The sequence below is a fragment of the Periplaneta americana genome, chromosome 6 (assembly GCF_040183065.1).
Source record: "Periplaneta americana isolate PAMFEO1 chromosome 6, P.americana_PAMFEO1_priV1, whole genome shotgun sequence".
Lineage (NCBI taxonomy): Eukaryota > Metazoa > Arthropoda > Insecta > Blattodea > Blattidae > Periplaneta > Periplaneta americana.
Window position 1 is genome coordinate 156395705 of NC_091122.1, and position 26753 is coordinate 156422457.

At 35.3% G+C, this 26753-nt stretch overlaps 1 protein-coding gene across 5 annotated transcripts in view; it reads right to left on the bottom strand.

Moving 5' to 3' along the window:
• The window catches only part of LOC138701962 (uncharacterized), a 64469-nt gene that overhangs the window by 20008 nt on the left and 17708 nt on the right, over window positions 1–26753 (bottom strand). For 3 of the 5 annotated variants that reach the window (XM_069829358.1, XM_069829363.1, XM_069829359.1), the window contains exons 2-8: window positions 24703–24849; window positions 20903–21069; window positions 14794–14955; window positions 11098–11194; window positions 8130–8449; window positions 2541–2669; window positions 1243–1434 (exon numbers count right to left, since the gene is read on the bottom strand). In XM_069829358.1, coding sequence (XP_069685459.1) covers window positions 1243–1434; window positions 2541–2669; window positions 8130–8449; window positions 11098–11194; window positions 14794–14955; window positions 20903–21069; window positions 24703–24849 — 1214 coding nt within the window. The remainder of the gene's footprint in view (window positions 1–1242; window positions 1435–2540; window positions 2670–8129; window positions 8450–11097; window positions 11195–14793; window positions 14956–20902; window positions 21070–24702; window positions 24850–26753) is intronic. The other 2 variants (XM_069829360.1, XM_069829362.1) reach the window with 2 other exon arrangements.

Genomic DNA, 26753 nt, shown 5'->3' on the forward strand with positions numbered 1-26753 from the left:
TGTTCATAAAATCGATAAAATACATTATAAAGGAGAAATGTTACAGTTATATGAACACCTTATAAGTTTATTGAACTTCTTAGTCAGACATGTTTCGGAGAATGCTTCATCTTCAATGATAAATTACATCGACTGCAATGAAAATAATTGCAATTAATAACTTTAATAGTTATTTATCAAATATTAAAATTTTAAAATTGATACAGTCAAAATGAAAACTGACCAAGTGCAAAAAGCAAAGTTTTGAGAAAACTAAAAAAAAAAAACTGTATATTATTCAGCTTTATGTGAATAATGACCTGAAAATGTTACAAGTACAACTTATTGGCATAAAGTTGAATTAATTCTTACTTTCTCACATTTAGATATATGGGTCAGTTTGTTAGCTTCCTCAGAACTTTGTTTTTTTGCACTTGGTCAGTTTTCATTTTGACTGTATCAATTTTTATACTGTATTTGATAAATAACTATTAAAATTTTTATATTTGATAAATAAGTATTAAAGTTATTAATTGCAATTGTTTTCGTTGCAGTTGATGTAATTTATCACTGAAGATGGAGAAGCATTCTCCGAAACATGTCTGACTAAGAAGTTCAATAAACATATAAAGTGTTCATATAACTGTAACATATCTCCTTTAATGTATTTGAAAATAAATAACATTGCAGGGTTACGAAATTCATAGAATCTACGAATCTTTGCTGTATAACCTACCTTAAAATAAATTACGATTAAAGAGCTAAACATAACCTAATTCAATGAATGAAATACGAAGATAACCAACTGCTTCATGTTATGAGGTAGTATGTTCACTTGTAGCAATTCATTGGTAATGTACAACACACTTTAATTCTTTAGTGGAACAGAAAGATATAACTGCATACTGCACATCTTTCATCAGTAATTTGTAATGTACAACACCATACCTTTGTGGAATAGACTCCTGGATAGGTATGCATGGAATGAGGAACGACAACTGCTCTGGATAGTATAAGATGAAGGTCTCTCTGTAAAGCCTCTATACCATTAGGTAGAAGAGGATCGACTAAGTAGGTAAGTAAGTATTATGATAAATTCAAGGAATGCTTTAGTGAAAGTAAAGAAAAATAAAAAACTTTACGTAATTCATTCTAAGAGAATTTTTACACAATAGCTTTGTAGTAAAGACGGTATTAAAAGAGTGAAATAAATGAAATACTGTTTCAGAACGGAAGACGATTTCAGGTGTTGGAAGCACTGACCTTGACGAGAATGGACTTGAGCCACCTGCTTCAAGCTGTCTACACTTGGAGGCTGTGGAGGGTAATGAGGATTGTCGATTCCAGAGACTTCAGGAGTCGGTTCCAACACTGCAAGTGGCTGAATCTGGGCATAGGTTTCACTTCCACTTGTGTACACCTGTCCAGGTTCATCAATAGCTGCATACATCTCGTCTGCAAAGTAAAGAGTGCAGCTTCAATCATCCTCGACATCTATTGTAGTTTCTTCTTTCATTTGTTATTTCATACCATGAATTTATATTATCATCGAAACTATAACAGTCGTAGCGATATTTTACTACTTAATTAACTTATTATTCCCAGAATATGAATTTTACCAGCTATCGAAAAGTATTGGGAATAAATTTGAATAAGGAACAAAAAAAGTTTCCTTCCCAGGCAGGATTCGAACCACGAAAGTTTTAGTTACCAGTCTATCGTGCTCTGGAGTGAACAAGGCTCTGAAATCAGCTACAAGGGTTGGTTCGGTTTTTTTGCCACTACTGTACATTTAGTAACTGTTACAAATCATTTATTTTCATCACATCTAACATTAAAATAAATCCAAACAATGAAAGTATTATTGGCACATTTGGGTGGCAACACTAGTCACAACCGCAACAAAAGTTTCAACAAAACTGATATCAAAAATGCTGCGGCTGCAACCCTGAGAACCCTGTTCACATGTCACTACTTTTAAACTGCGCGCAGCATGAAAAAGTAGCGGACAGCAGGTTCAGCAACCGTTACTTTTCGGATTGCACCATTGTTCACACGTCGCAGTACAAGAGTTGTGCAGTTTTTTGTACTGCAGCGCTGCAAAAGTAGCAATGTGTAACTGTACCTTAACGAACTACATTAGACACTGCAAGTGTGAATAAAGATACTATACTCAGATTTTTAACTATGGAGGATCTGCCACTGGTTGGCCGAGAGAGACACTGGGAACGCTTGCTGGAACTCACTGTATTTAAGCTACTACCGGTACTCTTCCTATGACAGAATAATTTAAATAATCCAACATTCACAGATACAGACTGACGTGCAATTTAATGACTTGTGCGTGTAGCTTTTAAAAATTCATAGATTTGAGCCTCTCATGTTATTCAACATGGTACGAAATATTTGGGTATTTGCACCATGCCATGAATGTAAAGCCATTCAGTATTTTGGAGCCAATAAGTAGCTCCGAAACATTGGATGTCTCTACATCTACGATAACATGCAAATACATACAATTCTTGCACCATCACTTAATTCCATTTCCGAAAATAACTCACCTGAATCATCTGATACAGTTGCGTAATGGGAATCAACCAACTCCTGAGTTCTGCTTCTCTGATTTGATACTCTTGTTTGTGCTTTGATATTTGCAAGGGGTTCCCTCACGCTGATACTTGTATAACCCTCTGTAAGAGGAAAGGCACATATTAGTGTTTACATTTGAACCAACAAACATGTGAATCTTTAGAATAAAATTTTATTTTTTAATGTGGGATTCAATTCATGGACGAATTCAGGGCCTAAAAATAATAAAAAGAGTTCACATAAACTTATGCTCATACAACTTTCACTCCAAGCTTAGGTTTTAATGTGTTTTGCAACAGTATTGTTTACCTTTAAAGGAATGAGTTTTTTGCACTTTGATACAGGCTGTACAATTCTCTTCTCCCTCTTGAGAACTTTCTGTGTTTGGTTTCCGTAGATGTGTGCTAGTGACCAGCATTTCTTATGCTGTTCTATTTACAGATACAGCCACATTCACACAGAATGATATGCTAAATTTTCACAACACTCGTTACTGTGCTGAAGAAAATCCCTGTTGAATCAGGACCTCAACAATTTGGTACCAAAATACGGCCATTTTTGCTCGTTTTGGTCTCAGCTAAACAGGGTCCAGAAGTCTTTTCTATGGACATCCTGGTCTCCGTCGTCCTTGTGGATGATACTGTAAGAGTACTTCTGGTATCCTGTTTGGTGACATTCTGAGTACATGTTGCAGTCATCTTTCTCGATATGAAAATAATTATTGGCAGTAATTTAATTGGATCTGTTGTTTCAGCTCAGACATTCAAAGGCGAATCCCTCTGCAATGTTGCTGGATGGAGAACCACTTGGTGTAATTAATTGAAGCCTTGCCCTGAATAGGGATCTAAGTGCCAGAATCGTCGAAAACGAGTTATTAGTGGAACAGGAATCTATGATAGTTTCTCTATCATAAGAGAACATCTGTCAGTAGCTATGCAACTATATCAGATTGAAATTCCAAAGACGAAGTTCGTTCGTTGTGGAAGACGCATCTAGCTTCAGTTAGTTTTTCTTAAATTTCTCAAAAGTACTAAGAATTGAAGCTTAGATCCCTATTCGGGGCAAGGATTCAATTACTTGCAGTTTTTACACAATGGTGCTCTTGCCCAATTTAAGTTACTAAGAATCTTTAGGTCATCACAATCATGGAAGAGCCACTTCAAATCCATTCCTTACACAACACTAATTAAGAATATTGTAATGTTTCATCATATTGAACAAGACTGTCAATAACAAAAATCTGAATTTTTTGAGGAGGTAATGGGTGAAATTTCTGTTTTCTACATTTTTCAAGCTACATTCTTGATTTTTTGTACACATAATCAAGTTTTGATAGATAATGATGTAGTGAAGTTTCATTTCTGTGAGTCAATTAGTTTCTGAATTATTAAGAAAAATATTTAAAAAATTTTCACATTTCAAAATGACCTAGTTCAATAACCTCAAATATTTGTTTTGCTGTTTCACTAATCATAATTTCCACAGCTACTGTCAAATGTTTGTCCATAAATTTCATGTTGCAGGGGGGGTCAAAGTCATGCTGGCCAATGAAATATATTAGGTTGGCAACTTAAATACCTTATTTAACAATGAGACAAATAGTAAAACTATTTTTGTTTTGTTTATATAACTTTGAGCGGGCAACTATCACTTTCAAGAAGTTATTCTATGTTATACTTATATCTTCTTCTTATTATTATTAATTATTTATAGTTCAAATATCACGCGAGTTCTCAACTCTTTGGATAATTCACTCCAGCTTGCATTCACAAATTTTTTATAGTTCAAATATCACGCGAATTCTCAACTCTTTGGATAATTCACTCCAGCTTGCATTCACAAATTTTTTATAGTTCAAATATCACGCGAGTTCTCAACTCTTTGGATAATTCACTCCAGCTTGCATTCACAAATTTTTTATAGTTCAAATATCACGCGAGTTCTCAACTCTTTGGATAATTCACTCCAGCTTGCATTCACAAATTTTTTATAGTTCACATATCACGCGAGTTCTCAACTCTTTGGATAATTCACTCCAGCTTGCATTCACAAATTTTTTATAGTTCAAATATCACGCGAGTTCTCAACTCTTTGGATAATTCACTCCAGCTTGCATTCACAAATTTTTTATAGTTCAAATATCACGCGAGTTCTCAACTCTTTGGATAATTCACTCCAGCTTGCATTCACAAATTTTTTATAGTTCAAATATCACGCGACTTCTCAACTCTTTGGATAATTCACTCCAGCTTGCATTCACAAATTTTTTATAGTTCAAATATCACGCGAGTTCTCAACTCTTTGGATAATTCACTCCAGCTTGCATTCACAAATTTTTTATAGTTCAAATATCACGCGAGTTCTCAACTCTTTGGATAATTCACTCCAGCTTGCGTTCACAAATTATTTATAGTTCAAATATCACGCGAGTTCTCAACTCTTTGGATAATTCACTCCAGCTTGCGTTCACAAATTATTTATAGTTCAAATATCACGCGAGTTCTCAACTCTTTGGATAATTCACTCCAGCTTGCATTCACAAATTTTTTATAGTTCAAATATCACGCGAGTTCTCAACTCTTTGGATAATTCACTCCAGCTTGTATTCACAAATTTTTTATAGTTCAAATATCACGCGAGTTCTCAACTCTTTGGATAATTCACTCCAGCTTGCATTCACAAATTATTTATAGTTCAAATATCACGCGAGTTCTCAACTCTTTGGATAATTCACTCCAGCTTGCATTCACAAATTATTTATAGTTCAAATATCACGCGAGTTCTCAACTCTTTGGATAATTCACTCCAGCTTGCATTCACAAATTTTTTATAGTTCAAATATCACGCGAGTTCTCAACTCTTTGGATAATTCACTCCAGCTTGCATTCACAAATTTTTTATAGTTCAAATATCACGCGAGTTCTCAACTCTTTGGATAATTCACTCCAGCTTGCATTCACAAATTTTTTATAGTTCAAATATCACGCGAGTTCTCAACTCTTTGGATAATTCACTCCAGCTTGCATTCACAAATTATTTATAGTTCAAATATCACGCGAGTTCTCAACTCTTTGGATAATTCACTCCAGCTTGCATTCACAAATTATTTATAGTTCAAATATCACGCGAGTTCTCAACTCTTTGGATAATTCACTCCAGCTTGCATTCACAAATTATTTATAGTTCAAATATCACGCGAGTTCTCAACTCTTTGGATAATTCACTCCAGCTTGCATTCACAAATTATTTATAGTTCAAATATCACGCGAGTTCTCAACTCTTTGGATAATTCACTCCAGCTTGCATTCACAAATTATTTATAGTTCAAATATCACGCGAGTTCTCAACTCTTTGGATAATTCACTCCAGCTTGCATTCACAAATTATTTATAGTTCAAATATCACGCGAGTTCTCAACTCTTTGGATAATTCACTCCAGCTTGCATTCACAAATTATTTATAGTTCAAATATCACGCGAGTTCTCAACTCTTTGGATAATTCACTCCAGCTTGCATTCACAAATTATTTATAGTTCAAATATCACGCGAGTTCTCAACTCTTTGGATAATTCACTCCAGCTTGCATTCACAAATTTTTCGACAAGATGAGAACTCTTGTGACATTACCTATAATAATGGAATAACAAATTATTATGTAAAATAATTATTTATCGGAAATCTAAGTGCAAATGTACAAAATGGAAGAGAACGTTTCAATTTATACTGTGCTCAGGATTCATCCCTTAAAAGGAATGCCACTGAACACCTTCCACCCTGTGTAAAGTTATTGTATTTCCCCTCAGATTTCCTACTTTTTAATCACTGCAGATATCTGCAATCTTACAAGAAGCTGTCCTGCGGAGATATCTCTCAGTGGAGATGAAACTTCACTTGTCAAATGACCTGTCAATTTTTCCTGAGGCCCTCTAATTCGGGAATTAAATTATTCAAAGTTCTGATAACCTACATTACAAGATATTGACTTTACTATCATTCTGAAGGAGACTATGTGAAGAATGGACAATAAATCTTACTTACTTACTTACAAATGGCTTTTAAGGAACCCGAAGGTTCATTGCCGCCCTCACATAAGCCCGCCAGCAGTCCCTATCCTGTGCAAGATTAATCCAGTCTCTATCATCATACCCCACCTCCCTCAAATCCATTTTAATATTATCCTCCCATCTACGTCTCGGCCTCCCTAAAGGTCTTTTTCCCTCCGGTCTCCCAACTAACACTCTATATGCATTTCTGGATTCGCCCATACGTGCTACATGCCCTGCCCATCTCAAACGTCTGGATTTAATGTTCCTAATTATGTCAGGTGAAGAATACAATGCGTGCAGTTCTCTGTTGTGTAACTTTCTCCATTCTCCTGTAACTTCATCCCGCTTAGCCCCAAATATTTTCCTTAGCACCTTATTCTCAAACACCCTGAACCTATGTTCCTCTCTCAGAGTGAGAGTCCAAGTTTCACAACCATACAGAAGAACCGGTAATATAACTGTTTTATAAATTCTAACTTTCAGATTTTTGGACAGCAGACTGGATGATAAGAGCTTCTCAACCGAATAATAACACGCATTTCCCATATTTATTCTGCGTTTAATTTCCTCCTGAGTGTCATTTATATTTGTTACTGTTGCTCCAAGATATTTGAATTTTTCCACCTCTTCGAAGGATAAATCTCCAATTTTTATATTTCCATTTCGTACAATATTCTGGTCACGAGACATAATCATATACTTTGTCTTTTCGGGATTTACTTCCAAACCGATCGCTCTACTTGCTTCAAGTAAAATTTCCGTGTTTTCCCTAATCGTTTGTGTATTTTCTCCTAACATATTCACGTCATCCGCATAGACAAGAAGCTGATGTAACCCATTCAATTCCAAACCCTGCCTGTTATCCTGAACTTTCCTAATGGCATATTCTAGAGCGAAGTTAAAAAGTAAAGGTGATAGTGCATCTTACAAAAAAAAAAAAACATCTTGATTACACAACTTTTAACACTGTAGCCTTTCACTTCGGAATATGTATGATAAGACTTTCTTCGTTAAATTCTAATGTACCTTGTTTATATGTTTTGACCTATTTATGGGTCGTCCTCAGAACTGGTCGTTGTTGGTCTTGGCGCCTCTTGTTTTGTTTCCTGTGAGGGTGTGTTCGTGTGGTATAATGTAGAGTCAAAGAGTGTGTGTTCTGAAATTGAGTTGTGTGTTGAAAATTTCGTTGGGGTGTGTTTTCGTGTGTCTGTGTATTTCATATTGTTCTAGTTCATGTCTTCTGGCTTTATGAAATATACAGACACACGAAAACACATCCCAACGAAATTCTCAACACACAACTAAATTTCAGAACACACACTCTTTGACTCTACATTATACCAAACGAACACACCCTCACAGGAAACAAAACAAGAGGCGCCAAGACCAACAACGATCAGTTCTGAGTATGACCCATAAATAGGTCGAAACATGTAAACAAGGTACGTTAGAATTTAACACAAGAAAGTCTTATCATACATACTCCGAAAAAAAAAAAATAAAGAAATAACTTACTTGAATCCTGAGAATCACCACTAAAATTGGCTTGCTGTGGCTGTGGTGGGTCTATTTCTGGAGCTGGAATAGGAGGAGTCATGTATGGCAGCTCCTGGTTTGCAGATATCCTGCCCGCAATAGCTGTTGCGGCCTGAATGTCAGGTACTGAGCCAGGTAGAAGAGTTGCAGTTGGTGTCAGCAGAAGGGAGTTGTGTGAGGAAGACTTCCTTGTTCTTGGAGGAGGCACAGGATTGGTTGAAGTGCCTGCCTGACTGGATAAAGGCCTCGATGTATTGTCTGCACTGGTGCTTAGATGCAATGATTGAGAATCTTCACTTCTGCAAGCATGTCACCACGTTCAGCACTTATCCATAACCACATTTATTTAATTAATCAATAATTTTTGTACGAAATTTACAATCTTACTGTTTTATTAACATACAGTAGAACCTCTATTTAACGTTTTTCTGGGGCCAAGGAATATTTAATCTTAAATAGGGATTGACGCTAAAAAGGGGTTTACTACTTTTGCAAAAATGCAATTTATTTGCAATAAAGCTACAATAAGTAAATTACGGACAATACTGCACATAAAATGGAAAACAAAAAGGGAAGCTGGGTGCCAATCAAGTCTTCTCACCATCTCAGAGATCTTAGCATTTGGACTTTTTTTCCATTTTGCGAATTAAATTACAGTAAAACCCCGATAAGATGCTGTTCAAGGGACCGGGTGTAAAATGCGTATTAGGCAGGTATACTAATTTTGACTTATATACAGTATCTATTAGTATTTTTCTTTATTAAAATACATGATTCATGAAAGGTAATACAGTATTACTCCATTATGTAATTACTGTACTGTACGTCAAGGACATTTACAATATGTACTATACTTAATTCTTTCGGAAAAAAAAAAAAGTCATTTATAGTTGTTTGCCAGGTGCATGTTCTCCAAGTCCTCATGTTTACCACACTTCAGTTTCTGCGAGTACATCCTCCCGACATCGCAGCTGTAGTGATTGAGTCGCGATTTTTTATTATCGTCCTTAATGTCGATGATGGGATTCCTAACGCATCAGGGAGTTGTTTCTGAGTAAGAGTACTGTTCTCATCGTACTTTCGTAAGATTTACAATTTTTCCGACACAGAAAGGCCTTTTCGTTTAACACTCAATGTAATCACATTGACAGACACTTCAATACACAAAAGGACAACAAACTGCCCAGCAAAAATTTCCAGAATTTTATTACGGCCGAGTAAGGAATGCTGTTTGAGAGAGAGGGTTAGCAAGTGGGTGGGTTACTGTAACTGTATGTAGGCTTTAATCGCACAGATAAGGAGTCGAATAAGAGAGCGTAACAAGAGGGTGGGGGAGGGGCGAATGCTAGTCACGAAAGTTAGGCTTGCTCTTTTATTCGTAGGGGAAGATGGGAGGATATAATAATTCATAATTAATAAAAATAATCAGACCCACATAAATAATTTATTTTATAATTATGAAATCACTATGAGTCATGGATCATATTCGCTTATCAGATGTAGAAGTTCGATATAATATAACAAACACGACCAACAAAACAGTTTATTTAGTTTTTTCGACCCTGCCAACCAATGCATATTGTTGTATTGAGCTGCACTGAACGAGCGCACATATTCTCTATAATGTCTGTCTTCTCTTGAATAGTCCTTCGGGAAAATGGATTTAATAATAAGGTTTCAATAACACACAATTCCGAACTCATTGTAAGAATTAATAATATATGCAGCAGCTAACATATGCATTCCACTCATACAATTACATTGCACTCGAAAATCACAGCCCATTCCCGCTGTCAATACTGCTCTGTGTAACGTTAAATAGTCGTTGGTGTAGCTCTTGGACCAGAGCTTCAAACAACACATAACAGTAGCATGTGCGCCTAGGACGGACTAAGGAGGAAGGCACTTGCGCGCGTATCATATTCTCGATATTTCTACGTCTTTCCTGTAGCTCCGAGAAACGAGCAAGCGTTGCGATACTTGCGGTGTGCAACCTGCGGATGGTATTACGCCTATACAGTATTCCAAAAATCAAAATAAATTTTAATGTACGTAACGCCATTTTGAGAAATACACATTCTACGAAAATATTGGGCTTGCGCAGCAAGCATAGCATGCCCTGAGAAATCGCCCCTGGGGTGGGGTATACTAAGGTATGAAGTATGAAGGTTTAAATGCGCAGGTAAAGGGTCGAATACCAATACTTTTCAGGTTAATGGCACCAGTGAGTTCAATGACCAAGACGTTTCATTGCTGATACACTACATTGCTGAAAATTACATCGAAAATATTCCACAAAATCAGCATATTATATGGGACTTGAGCGCAACAAATGGGTATTTTATAAAGGCGTTATATATGAAATGTGCAGGGACTGGACAAAAAACGCGTATTACACAGAATAGCGTAATAAGCGGGCTAGTTTTATCGAGGTTTTACTGTAACTTTTTCCACGAGCGAAAGCATTTTCCTTTTCACGATTATTGTTTTCTATTATATGTACAGTAATGGTGAAAAATTCCATCTCTTCACTGTAGTAGTGCTGACACCACACACCTCAGCAAGCACAACAAAGGCAAGAAGTAATTGTCATGCATGAATGGCTGTTACATCCATCACTGAATGTGATTGGTTCTCGAAAAGGACAGGAATTAGCAGATGAATAGGAATGCAGTTTCATGTTGAAGTGGTGAGGGAGAGGGAATCAAGTCTGGTGAGGCAGCAGCATTGCCAAGTCATTGATTCTTAAAAAAGATTACATTTTACGCGTTTAATTGAGAAGAGTTTAGGGCAGAAGATGATATCAGCTGACAGACGACATTAAGATATATGGATCATATGAGAAGAGAAAGAGGAAGCCAGAAAATAGGAAAGATTGGAGAAAGCTGGGTTTGCAGTGGAAGACCTGCCCTTGGCCAGAACACTGAATGAATAAAACAGAACTTACTGCAAAGAGGCTCGATGGTTCAAATTCCCCTGAGTCATATCATAAATAGCCGCATCCATCTCATGACTAGCTCCCACTTGTGCATATGGATGTTCACCTGAAAAGAAGTGTATGACGTGAATATAAATGACATTAGGAAAACACACAGAAACCAAAGTTCAATGTAAAATGGTGTCATTCATTAGGCATACTTTCTCATTATACATAAGATAGCAAGTGAATTAACCACTAGGTTAAGTAAAGGTTACAGGTTTGTCAATGTGTCCAAGATCACAAAGGCACAATATCTCCACTTCTGGAAATCTCTATATGCTCTACTATCCATCCAACTCAAGAATGAAATCTGATATCAACAAATGCATGTATTGTAATGTCTCATGATTGGCTGTCTACCACAGTACACCTCTTGGCATAAAAAATATAGTCCAATATCATATTTTATCATTTATTTTTCACTTTCAAATAGATGTTATAAAATAATAAAATATGTGATAAATAAATAATTATATTCTAATTTCAAATATATTTGTCATAAGATTACATCATTCATTACACAGTGGGATAGGCTGCGATACCTTACAGATATGCTCAATATCTTACTATAATAATACCGGACAACTGTATACTAGCAGCATTGATGTGAGTGCGAAATATCGCGGACCTGACATCTAGTGAAGCGGTGTGGAATTACGTCCAAAAATACAAATATTAACATAGTGAGAATCGGACTATTGTTTAAAACAATGTGGAATAATATACGAGACACTTAAGAAATGTTGAATAGTATTTAATGTAACATTATTATTTTGTATCAAAGCTGTATATTACGAGAAATATTGCATACTTCGTATTACTTATTGGCTTTTAAGGAACCCGGAGGTTCATTGCTGCCCTCACATAAGCCTGCCATTGGTCCCTATCCCGAGCAAGATTACATCATATCGCACCTCCCTCAAATCCATTTTAATATTATATTCCCATCTATGTCTCGGTCTCCCCAAAGGTCTTTTTTCCTCCGGCCTCCCAACTAACACTCTATATGCATTTCTGGATTTGTCCATACGTGCTACATCTTAAACATCTAGATTTAATGTTCCTAATTATGTCAGGTGAAGAATACAATGCATGCAGTTCTGTGTTGTGTAACTTTCTCCATTCTCATTCATCCCTCTTAGCCTCAAATACTTTCCTAAGAACCAACATGGGACTTCTTTAAAAATTGTTATCAACTGGAGACAATTGAAATTATGGGCCAATTCACTGGAAGCTAGGGAACAATAACAAAATATTTCTTTTAATTTTTGTGGACAATTTAATTTATCAATAACAATCTGTAAAAAAATTACACTTATGTCCCTTACGTTATCTATTCAGATTTTCAAATATAATTTATTTATATAACAACAGCGCATAATTTCAATTATTTATAATTCTGTTATATGTACTTTAAATTCGTGTTTATGTTCTTCTTTTATTATTTAAAATTATTACATTTTGTTAGGTATACTTCATCATTTTAGACAGGCCATTCTGTGGTAAAGTTTATAAATTAGAGATGAATAAATACAAATAAATAAATAAATGACTAACAATGGAAATTAATGTCACTACCACTAAATTCACATATTACGAGTGTCAGCCAAATATAAACCGAACTTTTTTTCACCTACTCCTTATTAAATTAATATTTTTTAAATGTTCACAAGTTATTCTTCTGCACAATTTCTGTTAACATTTAAACATTTTCGCCATCAGACTGACAGTTTTTTATTCCTTATTACAGCACGCAGAGTGATGTGTTTGAAGCTGATTTATTCCACTGCTTCATCATTTTTGGATCATTGTTCATGCAATGCCTCCTTCAGTGATCCAAACAAATGGTAATCAAATGGTGCTAAATCGGGGCTGCAAGGCAGATGTTCGATGAAGTCCAGTGGATTTGCCTTAATTTATTTTGTTAGGGCAGCATTTTTAGGTCGAGCACTGTTGTGCAGAAGCAACACACATCTCTTTTGGACCAATAGGTTGCCTTGACTTTGTCCAGCAGTTGACAGAAGTGTTGTTGTTGTTTTCTAATGCCAGGCGTTTGACAATAAAGTCATTTGACCTCTTGCACTCCAATATTTTTCAAAGATATTATCATGGCCAGCCACTGAAGCACAGATTTAGTTAGGAGACTGATATATTCCAATTCTATGCAGGTGTTTGGCCAAACAATCATGGCCTGTTGCCAATCTAAATGCAGCTACAGACGATTTTTGTGGTAAATCGGGAACTGTGGATTATGATGCAGAGAGTTCCATTTTTTCTCTTGAGATTGTGTTATCAAATTTTGTTTGTTGAAGTCTAAGTATGTAGATTTAATAAATCTTTTCACAGAGTAATACGTAGATTAAGTAACAGGTCTGTAAGTAGCAGTGCTGCCCTTCTTTGCTAAAGCATCCGCATTCTTGTTTCCCAGGATTCCACAGTGGGATGGTATCCATTGGAATACAATTCTTTTATTGAGTGATATTAATTGAGAGAGCATTTTAGTTATTTCTGCTGTTTGAGAGGAAGTTATGTGTTTAGAGACGATTGATAGAATAGCTGCTTTGGAGTCCAACAATATAACTGCATTCTTAAATTTATTGATGTAGCATAGAAGATTCCTGAGACTTTCACTTATTGCAATGATTTCTCCAACAAAACTTGTTGTTCCATACCCAAGAGATCTATAAAGTGAGAAGAGACAGCACGTAACACCTGCACCGGCACCTTGTTCTCTGGAATCAAGGATCCGTCAGTGTATAAATGAAGCCAGTTTTGTGGAAGGTACCTAATATTAATTGTCTCTAAAGACAATTGTTTTAGTATTTCAGTGTTTACTGAAGTAGGCAGTATTAACTGTCCCTTGTTCATGGAGAAAATCGACATACACAATTCCTTTGCAATCTCAAAACACAGTGGAAAGAACCTTACTGGCAAACAACCAAGTTTTGGACTGGTTCATCTTTTCTTTATCATTCCATACTGGTCTGCTTTGACTTGGGTATAATGATGCATCCATGACTCATTACAGGTGAGTATGCAATTAAAAAATGCTTCCTCCTCTGCTTTGTATTGATTGAACAGTCTGAGAAATTTCAACTCAGGCAAACTTACAATCTGCATTCAAGAGATGTGGAAACAGCCATTCTGAATTATGATTGCACACTGCCATGGCTTATCCCAATTTATTTAGAAATTCCGTCCACTTTCACAACTGGTCACCTTTTAAGTCTTAGAACTGCTCAAACATTGTCTGGCTTAATGCTGTTTTCAGGCAATGCAGATACGTCAAGTTTTGCACATTCTTACGTACACAGTGAATGCCTTATGCCATGAAAACATTTGCGCCTTTGATAATGTTTAATTCCCGAACTGTTGACGTAATCTTTGCAAAATCTCGGGTTAGTTTCACGTTTTCATTCGTTAAAAACTTAATTATAATGGACTGTTCAATGACATTAGGTACTGCTTGTTCACTCATTGTGCTAGCTATTGAAGAAACGAACGGCGAACAGGAGATGATTTGCATGGCAAACAGGGATTCTAGACATGCCCACTAATATCCCAACTTCATCTCAGCTGAGTACATTTGTTCACTCAGTATAGGATAAAAAGTTCGGTTTATATTTGACCTTCGTACATAATATAATTGTCTTTGGTGCATACTTCGTAATTTGTCATATGGATGCTCTGCTTTGAGACGAGCATATGGAGAGAAACTGTCATCAGTCTGGCTCAGAGAACTGTGCTCACTGCTTTTACTCTCATCTGTTGTACCATCTTGTGTAGAGCGCTTTTTACTTGTCCGAGATGTTCTTGCTGAAGAAACTACAAACAAAGGAAATGCAGAGAAAATTTATTTTCATTGTTGCTACTAGTGATAATAAAATGGTAGTATTTTATACAATAAATGCAATAATTTCAACAAGTGTTATAATTTTTGTTACGAATACAAATAATTAAACCAGAACTAATGCAATTTCATGCTTAATAATAGCATTACACTGATTCCATATGCACAAAGCCAGAAACAAAATTTGGCCCATCTGAATATTTATATGTAGTAAGAATTAAGAATGACTTCGAGTATAGTTGAGTCGATGTGATGCCGGTTAAGAATGTTTTAAGCCTGGTTGACAAGACTCGAAATGCAAGAAAAGTCACAAGGACTAGACAATGCAGCTGTTAAACCCCCCGCTGTTTTGTAAGTGGTGGTTAAGAGGTTTAAAGACCCTTAGCACTAACTGATGGAAGTACTGAATGTAAGAATGGCAAGTATAAGGAGTGGGGGCATGGCTTGCATGTTTATAAACTATACCGACTAAAAATATTAGCTATTACTACATACGAATCCTAGCTCTATTTATGAGTCCTGCAATGTAAACTGGCTCTTTTTGTAGAATTTATCATACAATTTAATTACAATCCTCCTATGTAGTTCAGATAGTAGCATTTCTAGTTACAAACTCAGTGGAACTGCTTTGATTCCAGGCAGAGAAATTGTAATTTAATACAATGCCATCGAAACTTTAATGCAGTCATTGTCTTGTGTTTGTGCTATGCTGGATCATGCTTTGAGTTGCAATATGCTTATAATATGATCACTAGAGCTAGGATTCGTATGTAGTAAAAGCTAATATTTTTAATCGGTATAGTTTATAAACATGCAAGCCATGCTCTCCCACTCCTTATACTTGCCATTCTTGTCATTCAGTACTTCCATTAGTTAGTGCTAAGGGTCTTTAATTCTCTTAACCACCACATACAAAACAGCGAGGGGTTTAAAAGCTGCATTGTCTAGTCCTTGTGACTCTACTTGCATTTCGAGTCTTGTCAACCAGGCTTAAAACCTTCTTAACTGGCATCACATCGACTCAACTATACTCGACGTCATTCTTAACTCTTACTACATATAAATCATATCTCTAGTTATAACTGGAGTTTTAAAAATTCAGGTGGCCTAAATTTTGTTTCTGAGTCTGTACAAGTCAGAAGTTTTTCAGTTTCAGTAATGTTGGAAATGATTTTTGTGTTGCAGCATTAATATACTTTCTCTACACTTCGTATAATGAGAAAGTAATAATAAGATAGTGTGAAACTATTAACCTATTTCTAGTACACTACCATTTTATGCAGGTTCCACAGGACCTCAAATGTCACAGTCATTTTTAGGTTTCTTTTTTATATTTCACATGCAATTTTCTATCACGTTATGCCTATATATTGTATTGTCCATGGTACAGGCAGCTATGTTAGTATCAAGGTTATCAGCTCAGAGTTATGTCACGTTTGTTTTTCATTACATGTTGTGTTGCTGCATAATCATAGAGAGTGTTTTCTTACGATTCACATACATGTGCTAACACAGTTAGCAAGTAGAAGTTCAAAGACAATTTCAAGAAAGACCCTGGTGATAAGTTCTAAGTCATATAAGTTCATATTTTCTCAATTCTGCATCCATCTCGCCTACAAACAGAATCACTGAATTGCAGTTCTTGCTCTGTAGTAATTTGATATCCAATAATTTCGTGATCTTCCATGGAAATTCTCCAGGTGATAAGTAGAGTCATCCAGTCATTCTTTGCTGTAGACCAGTGGTTCTCAACTTTTGAGAGACTGCATAAGATAAGATGGGGTCTGGTCCCAACAAATTTACTTGTAAATGCCTTTCCAATTTTTGTAAAGTTCATACATTTAACTAACAAAAAAAAATAATAATTAAATATGGCGTAAAGAGTATTAGTTCGCTACGAAAACGGTGTGACATGTTGACAAATAATTTAACTCATTATCAATCACGGGATTAATGAAATTTTGTAGTATTTGTAGTTTCTTCAATCCAACATCATAAATTAATTTATGCTAATTTTCATCGACTTTCTGACCACCAAAAACTTGACACAACAAAAATTGATAACAGTGATAACTGTATTATTACAATGATTTTAATGATGTTTCTTTGAAAAAAAAAAAAGGTAACTTGTAAATGCCTTTCAAATTTTTCTAAAGTTCATACATTTAACCAACAAAAAATATTAATAATCAAATATGGTGTAAAGAATATTAGTTCGCTACAAAAACTGTGTGACATGACAAATGATTTAATTCATTATTAATCACTGGATTAATGAAATATTGTAGCATATTGTAGTTTCTTCAATCCAACATCATAAATTAATTTATGCTAATTTTCATCGACATATTATCCCTTTCTGACCACCAAAAACTTGACACAAAAATTGATAACATCGATAACTGTATTATTACATTGATTTTAATTATGTTTCTTTGAAAAAGAAAAGGTAATGGAAGAAAGATGTCAATATGTTGGCAAAACACTTATCATACATACATACGACAAATGTTTTATATGCAGTGTATGTAATTTTGTGTATAAAAATATATGAATATGTCAATTCTAAACAATAGTCCTAATGCTAATTAATATTATGAATTAACGCAGCACATTAACGCAGTAATAATTATGAGTTATTGCAAAAGTTAATCTTTATGTTTAGTTTCTTTTATTTTTATTACACCTGAGAATTTTTAAAGATTTAGTGAGGCTAGTGAGCCTTTTGTTGCTGTTTTCTGTCCGTTAGCTTATTAATTCTGTGATGAATTGAAGTGATAGCCAAATGGAGACAGAAAGTTCCAGGCAGTTTCTCTGTTTCGTTTTAAGCACAGCATGGCAGAAAATGCAGTTTCACAAAGATATGTGGTGGAAAAACAAAGAAGAAATCTGATTGATGTGTCATGTAAGTTTGAATAGACACTACCTGGATCTGTGCTTTTTGATATAGTCATGAAAATTATTCTCCTAAGAATATTTTCGGTATAAGATATTTACTCGTGAAAAATGCTTACAGAAGTGAAATTACAAATTCCAGGGCCTAATACTGGGCCATGGCCCGGCGGTTGAGAAACATTGGTGTAGATTCTACAATGACATCTGGATTTCTAACAATTTGTCGTTCTCAGTGATCTAGCAAATACAACACTCTTACTGTATCTGAGGTTTGAACATTCAAACTTAACTGTTAGTTAGGTTAAAGCACTCGCTGGTCCCAATCCTACATCCTGTAGCAGTCTATACTCAACCATTTGTGAATAAGACAAATAATGCCATATCGTGGGAAACTATTGAACTATTCACCTTGTAGATACTGTAAACTGGGGAAAACTTAACCACAAAGAGAAAAAATATTTAAATCATGATATCAAATGCACTGAATATATTTTTAAAGTTCATTTTTTCTCAATTTCTTAAGTATTTTTTTATAATTCTTAGTCACAATTGGTACTGATACCATGATTTAAATCTTTCTCTTGTTTCTGTGATCAAGTTTACCCCATTTTACGGTACTGAATATGAAGAAAATCCGAAAAATCTACAGAGTGATTCACAACGAGTTACCGCAAGAACTTATTTCCAAAAACATTTTGAGCAAAAAAATGTTATATAAACATGGGTACTATTCTCAATATTTTCAGAGTTACACTAATTTGAAGTTGATTGTAAAATGCCTTTTTTTCTTTAGTTTTAAGGGTAAAAAAACATTACACATAGAGAATGAACTATTTTTTTTAGTAGGTTAATGCCTTTTTTTCTTTAGTTTTAAGGGTAAAAAAACATTATACATAGAGAATGAACTATTTTTTTAGTAGGTTATTTTACGACGCTTTATCAACATCTTAAGTTATTTAGCGTCTGAATGAGATGAAGGTGATAATGTCGTGAAATGAGTCTGGGGTCCAGGACCGAAAGTTACCCAGCAAGAGAATGAACTATTCAGAAGTTTAATTTCTTTAAGTAACTACGAGGGGGATCCAGGAAATAACGACCGTTCGCACATACCCACCGCGCAGCTGACTCCCCTTCCTTGTTTGAAGATCAACTGGCTTCCTTAACATGTGTTCTCATAATGTTGTGAGTACTGGTTGCAACAAGTCGCCATTGTGCATTTTGTGTTACTTCAAAATGAACAACGTGACTGATAATCCTGCCGACTGTGAGGTGAGGAGTGTGATTCGATTTTTGAATGCCCAACATTTGAAACCTGCAGAAATTTACCGGCAATTGAAAGAAGTGTATGGTGATACTGTAATGAATGAAAGAAACGTGAGAAAATGGTGCGAAATGTTCAACAATGGGCGAACAAATGTCCACGATGAAACTCGACCCGGACGCCCATCACTCATCACAGAAGACCTGAAGACTAAAGTGAACGACAGAATCTTGCAAGACAGGCGCACATCACTCGACGAATTGCATATTGCCTTTCCTGACATTTCTCGTTCTTTGCTTGGTGAAATTGTGTCGCAACATCTTGGCTACCACAAAATCTGTGCATGACTGAGTGACCAACACAAAACTCAGAGAATGGCCTCAGCATTGACATTCTTGATGTGATATCACACAGATGGAGACGCCTTTCTTGATCAAATTGTGACTGGTGATGAGACCTGGGTGTCTCACAACACCCCAGAGACCAAGCGCCAATCACGTCAGTGGCATCATCCCTCATCACCCAAGAAACCGAGAAAATTCAAACAGACTCTCTCAACACAAAAAGTCATGGCTACTGTCTTTTAGGATCGCAAAGGTGTTCTTTTGCTGGATTTCATGTCAAAAGGCACTACAATCAATGCAAATCGTTATTGTGAGACTTTACGAAAACTATGGCGAGCCATCCAAAACAAGAGGCGAGGAATGCTTTCGAGAGGAGTTGTGCTTCTTCACGACAACGCCCGCCCGCACACTGCTGCTTCAACTCGAGAATTGCTGGATCAATTCGGTTGGGAAATCTTTGATCATCCGCCCTATAGTCCAGACCTTGCTCCTAGCGATTTTCACCTTTTCACTAAGCTGAAAGACTTTCTGGGTGGCACGCGTTTTGGAAGTGATGAAGAGTTGAAGAAGACAGTGAACACCTGGCTTAATGAACTGGCGGTAGAGGAGTATAACACGGGAATTCTAAAGCTAGTGAACAGATACGACAAATGTTTAAATGTAGGTGGTGATTATGTAGAGAAGTAAAGGAAGCTTCAGTTATGTAACAGACTTTGTTTTTTCAAATAAATATATTTTTTTTAATTATTACAACAAAACGGTCGTTATTTCCTGGATCCCCTTCGTAGTATTGTGTAGCTAAAAATTTGTTGTAAATTTCATAGTTGCTTCGTACAATTTTTTTTTAGATTTTTAACCACAAAATTACATTTTTCTCATGCACTTACCACAACAATTTTTACAAGTCATGCTACTCTTGTAAACTCTTTAATACTGTACATTAGAATGCAAAACTGAACTGAAAAGAATCAAGTTGCTAAAAGTTACATGATTTGTAACAATTGTGAAAAGTGCGTAAGAATAATATAATTTTTAGTTAAAAATTGAAGGAAAAAAAATCTGTACAAAGCAACTAAGAAATTCACAACACATTTTTAGCTTTGGAATACCAGCCAATGAAAGAAATGATACTTCTAATTAGTTCATTCTCTATTTGTAACATTCTCTCACCCTTAAAACTAAATAAAAAAGGTATTTTACAAACAACTTCAAATTAGTAGAACTCTGAAAATATTGAGAATTAGGACCTATGTTTATATGACATATTTTCCTCAGAATGTCTTTGGAAATAGGCTTCATAAGCGACGGTAACTCCTCGTGAATCACCCTGTATATACAGACAGAAAAAAGTATGCCAAAATCGTCTTTTTCTTCACCCTGAATGCTGAAAATGGTTGTAAGAGTTATAACCACTGCACTCACCCAGCGGCTGCACTACGTGTTTGTTCTCCTCGACTGTAGCATAAAGCTCAGAACTCGTATCTCCATTAGGCTCATTGCTCTCCCACAGTGTGTCTCCACTCTCCAAGCGGATTCTCTCTGAGTCAATTGGGATGTCGGGTAGACTTCTGTTCGCTGTTGTTGAGGCTCTGTTAAACATAATGTTATTTAACAAGAGATCTTGTACTTCAAGACCAGAAAAATATTCTATATAACGACTACAACATACTGAATATTACACAGAAGTCTACTTTTACATGCACAAACAAATTTACAAATAGTGAAAGTTTTAAGTAATTTGAGCTCAACGTATTACAGACTCAAGCAATAGTACAGGTGATGTACAAGATACATGAAGACATACACAACCTAACCTCACATAACATACATAGTAGTGTAAATATATAATTATGAATGAATTTGATGTCAAAAAAGGTCTCAATTATTATTTAGTATTAGTCACAAAATAAAGTGACAAGTTATTCAATAAGAAAGATCTATAAGGATATCATGCTTCGCTAAATAACAAATTTCTTGTGGCGAGAGGGGGGGGGGTTGGAGGAGTAAAAAATAAAGATAATAGTACACAAAACTCTGCCAGTTGGTCTCGAAAATTAAATAAATTCAAAATGAATTAAGAGTATTTTTATGTACTTTAAATTAAAAAGAGAAGAAATGAACTTGTTTTATTATATACAAGTTATAATGTAAACCCGGAAATAAAATCCCCAGATGTGTGACGGAAATCACAAAGCAGTGTTTGCAAGTTTGCACAAAGACTTAAAATATTGTGCCGGCAACGTGAGATTCGATCTCACGACCGACGGAGGAGAGGCTAAGTCGTCCGTGTTTTGGGCGGGTTGCGCGCGCATCTGGTGCTTGCGGAGAGAAGAAAGGGGAAAGAGCGATCGCGGCGGAGAGGAGAGGGGTCCGGATTGTTCGAGTGCTTTCTCTGGAGTGCTATCTGGACGCGCGTCGAAATATCGAGAACTCGTACTTTCCAGAAACTGTGGCGTGAGTATAAATTACGCACGCGAGTGAACTTGGGACAGTCATCCATTCAGTCAGTCAGTAAGCCAGTTTTATGTAGCAGTGAAGCCAGCTTCGAGACCAGAGCGTGACTTGAGTTGTGTCCGTAACTGTGGAGCTGAAGCCCGGAGTTCGAGTGCAGTGGACCGCAGTTGGGGGACCTGAGTTCGAAGTTCAGCGGATCGTCTCTGAAGGTCTGTGGTTCGAGATTCTGTGAACGCGAGTGTCTGAGCTAGAAGAACTAGCCAAGACAAACGAGCTGTGAACTGAGAACTGTCCGTTCTGTGTTGTAAATAGTGCTTTGTAAATATTAGTTAAGATTAACAGTTCATTGTTGTTCGTAATAGTCCAAGTAAATTGTCATTGTCGTCAGTGGAGTGCACTAACGAATGCTGTGTTACTGTGCGGAGAGCAAATCCTATTGTTGAGATAATAAAGTTACATTGTTGTTCAGTATAAAAAAAAGTTACAATATATTCGGAAAGAAGGAAAAATTACTTAATTACAAATGAGGAAAACAACACAATGACAAATGCCATGTCTTACATCAACAATACTTGGTAGAGCGGCGAGTATAAACAAACACTCTCTGAACAGTTCTATCGCAATGTGTGGGTGTGTATATTCATCCAAGAACGATTACAAATGATTGGGTGAATCATTCATTGAAGAATAAAGTGAGTGCACTGTAGCTTCAGTATCAAAGAATTTCCGACATTAAACTTTTGAGTGGGACGAAAATTAATTAGATCCTAGTTATGTTGTCCTTTTAATTAATCTTCAGACTTGAAGCTGTCTGGACTCTGAAGCTGTCACATAAGTACGTCAGTTGTCATTGCTGTGAGTAACATTTCGGTCAGAGATGGCAATTTCTCACAGCTATGATTTTGAAACTATAATCACAATTGGAACCAGCAACAAAATTACAGTCTTTAAATCACACTCCTCCAATATTACTGACTGATGAAACAGGTTCCTGTACAGTCTCCACAACAAGAGAAAAAATGCACTGGATTTAGAATCAGATCCATATTAACATTAACGATTTTACTGAAAATAATCTCAGGAATAAATTCCATAAGTGTAGGTCAAAATTCGGGAGTCATCCTGTGTGTAACGTGTTTTTAGGAGACATGAGTTATCTGTAACTATTAGCCTCATATTGGTCAAATAATTCCTTTTAAATGGATAATGCCTGGTGAAATAACTGTGGATAAAGTGGTTAAGAGAGATTATTATCCTTCACGATAGGAGGACAAACATTTAATGTATGTTAGTATTTAATAATGTGTTACATTACTATTTTACAAATTATAAGAAATAAATGTAATATTTACACGAGAAAAAGAAACATCTAAAGCAAAGCATTCGACAGAGAAAACAGGCAAGGTAACAAGAAGCGTAGGGTGACCAGATACACATTGATTAAAAAAAAGGACACAAAGCTTCAAAAAGGAGGGCATTGTTCGAAAAAAGAGGATAGAAAATATGTAGCCTACTTTGATTTAGGCCTAGGCCTATATTATACTTTGAATTACATCAATACACAGTACAGATTTAGGTTTATATCATATTTAAAAGTATGTTAATATCTATTTTATTACAAAATAATTATGATGAAACTTAATAATAATAATGATTTTACAGTTAGCTACATATGAAAGTCAAGGGAACTATAATTATTAAAGAGGACAGAAAATATCTATTTATATTTCGGCTTAGGCCTAAATTATATTTAAAATTATGTCAATATCTATTTTATTATAGCATACTTATGATAAAACTTAATAATATAAAATGATTTTACAGTTAGCTACATATGAAAGTCAAGGAAACTATAATTATTAAAGAGGACAGAAAATATCTATTTATATTTCGGCTTAAGGCTAAATTATATTTAAAATTATGTCAATATCTATTTTATTATAGCATACGTATGATAAAACGTTAGTACATTATGCAGCGAGCCTATAATGGTAGTAATTAAGACGCGAGTATGTTTATGAAACGAGCGCAAGTGAGTTTCATAATTTTCATACGAGCGTCTTAATTACCATTATAGTCAAGTTTCATACGACTTTTTATGCTCGACCATATTGATTTTTTCCGGCAATTGGTGAAATGAATTTGCGGGAATGTGCTTTGTGAAAGGCTGGAAGATGACGGTGAATTGATGTTAATTTGTGTGTTGTTTTTTTCGACTGAGTTTAATATTGTCTAATCTCGCGCTAGTTGTCTTTCGATTGAATATCCGAGAATAATCGATACTTGCGCTTTCATATTGCTACAAAGGTATTTTCTGATTGGTGGAACACCTGAACTTTAATGAATAGGCGTACTTTAATGAGGTCCATTAAAGGGTTGCTACCAGGTGTATAATTACTACATTTCGGCATGGTCGAGCATAAAATAATATAAAATGATTTCACAGTTGGCTACTTATGAAAGCCAAGGGAACTATAATCATTATCAAAAGGAGGAGCAAAGAGAGTTATGAACATTGGAAAAGAGTATATTCCGTCAATACTGTGCCACCCCTACTGGAAAATTACTTGAAAAAAAGCGTCAGATCAGATAGTTTCAAAATATCAGGCATACAAGTTACGAAAAGGAGGACATTTCTTGAATTTTAGAAAATCTGCCTGGACCCCGGGACAAAAGCCTAAAAAGGAGGACATGTCCGGACAAAAGAGGACGTCTGGTCACCCTACGAGAAGCATGATTCTTTAATTGAATACTTGACATAAAACAACCTTTTGTTTGATTCAGTGGTGTCTGCACAAGACACCCCACTGCCAACCACAGTGCAAGCATCAATCTCATTCGAATGCTGGTTATGATTCAAATTCTCTTCAGGATTGGTTATTTTCACCATGCCTGCAAGCCCCAGTAACTCATTCCTACAAGGAGAGCAGACAAAATGCAGAGCACAAAAACATATCATTATCACAATGCACACTTGATTATCACACATAAAATTATGGAAAGCACTTACCGATACCAAAAAACACACAGATATAGTTAGACAAAGTGTACAGTTGAGAAGCAGTGGCTCTCAAACATAATCCTTGACTGCACAAAATATTGAAATCTTAAACGCATTCACATAAAAAAATCCAGGCAAATATCAATGAGAGAAGTACAGTAAAATCCCTCGTAATTGGCACCCAAGTAACTGGCAATACCAAAACAATGGCACTTTGGCTGAGCAAAAAAGAAAGAAAAAAAAAAAAGTTTAAATCTGCCATATTACCACAGTCTGGACCATCATATTTGCCACATTAGGAAGTTCGCAAGAACTTTAGTTTTCAGTGAATTTTCTAATCTAAAATTATTGTATATCATATAAATTAGTTTTTATTTTCAGTCAATCATGTATCATGTTAAGATGGCAGAAATGGATTCTGTTACATCAACATACAATATTAATATACGTCACGAATATTTTCGACTTACTTTCAAGTCATCTTCAGGTGATAGTTTACTAACAAAACAAACATTTGAACATGATGAAAAATATTTAAACACATCTATAATACACAAATAAATAGTCTAACCATGCGTACTTTTCTTAAAGTGGTTAAATGGCATACATGGTATTAAATTAACATTCAGATAGAAAGCCTTCCAGTGGATATAATTATAATTTATACAATATATTAAAAAGGCAGGCAGTGTGCCTGAGATATAAAATTAAAATCGTTTAAAATTATTGTTATGTAAAACTGAAGGCTAAGGCTTGTTCTTTATAAAGTCAATATATTAGAAGACTGTAGTGAAGTGGATGTAAAAGAAACTCTCAGTCTATTCACCGTGGTGAGAGGCATAATATCTGAAAAAATTAATCAAAAAGAGGTCTTAAAATTTTGAAGAGGAGTTAAGTGATTAAAGCCTGAAGGGGCTTTAAAAGTTAATACTCACGAAAGATGTACAGTGGAGGCTTTCTATCTGAATGTTAATTTAATACCATGTATGCCATTTAACCACTTTAAGCAAAGTATGCATGGTTAGACTATTTATTTGTGTATTATAGATGTGTTTAAATATTTTTCACCATGTTCAAATGTTTGTTTTGTTAGTAAAATATCACCTGAAGATGACTTGAAAGTAAGTCGAAAATATTCGTGACGTATATTAATATTGCATCTTGATGTAACAGAATCCATTTCTGCCATCTTAACATGGTAAGTGATTGAATGAAAATAAAAACTAATATATATATATATATATATATATATATATATATATAATATTATTTCACAAACTTATCTGAACTCAATATGACTTTTAAATTTAAAATTATTGTATTATTTGTGTAGCGTAATGTGTTTTAATAAGGAAAATCTACAGTTTATTTATATTTATTTTGTTATGTTCTGGCCGTCAATGTTGCCACATTAGGAGGTTCACACGAAGAGAAGTAAGTTTCACATGGCTGCAGTTTCAATATTTGGCACCATGAAATACGAACTTTTTTTTTTGTATATACCAGTACTTATTCAATTATCCAGAAAAATCTCGTATCCGAAACTAGCCTGGTCCTTTTGGTGCCGATTACGAGGGATTCTACTGCAATTACCTTTTTCTTTATTCATTTACTGTTACAGTTGACTCCCAGTCAATTCATTTTGCAGATAATTCATGACCTTAATGTTATCAGTTCTGTTTTTACTAGATTTATACTCTCTCCCTCTTCTCACATGGTTAGAATTTATTAAGGAAGATCAAAGATACAGACAAGAAGGTGAGAAACAGCTGATAGTGGAAAGGATGACGCAGATGAAGAGTGCGAGGATGAAGCCAG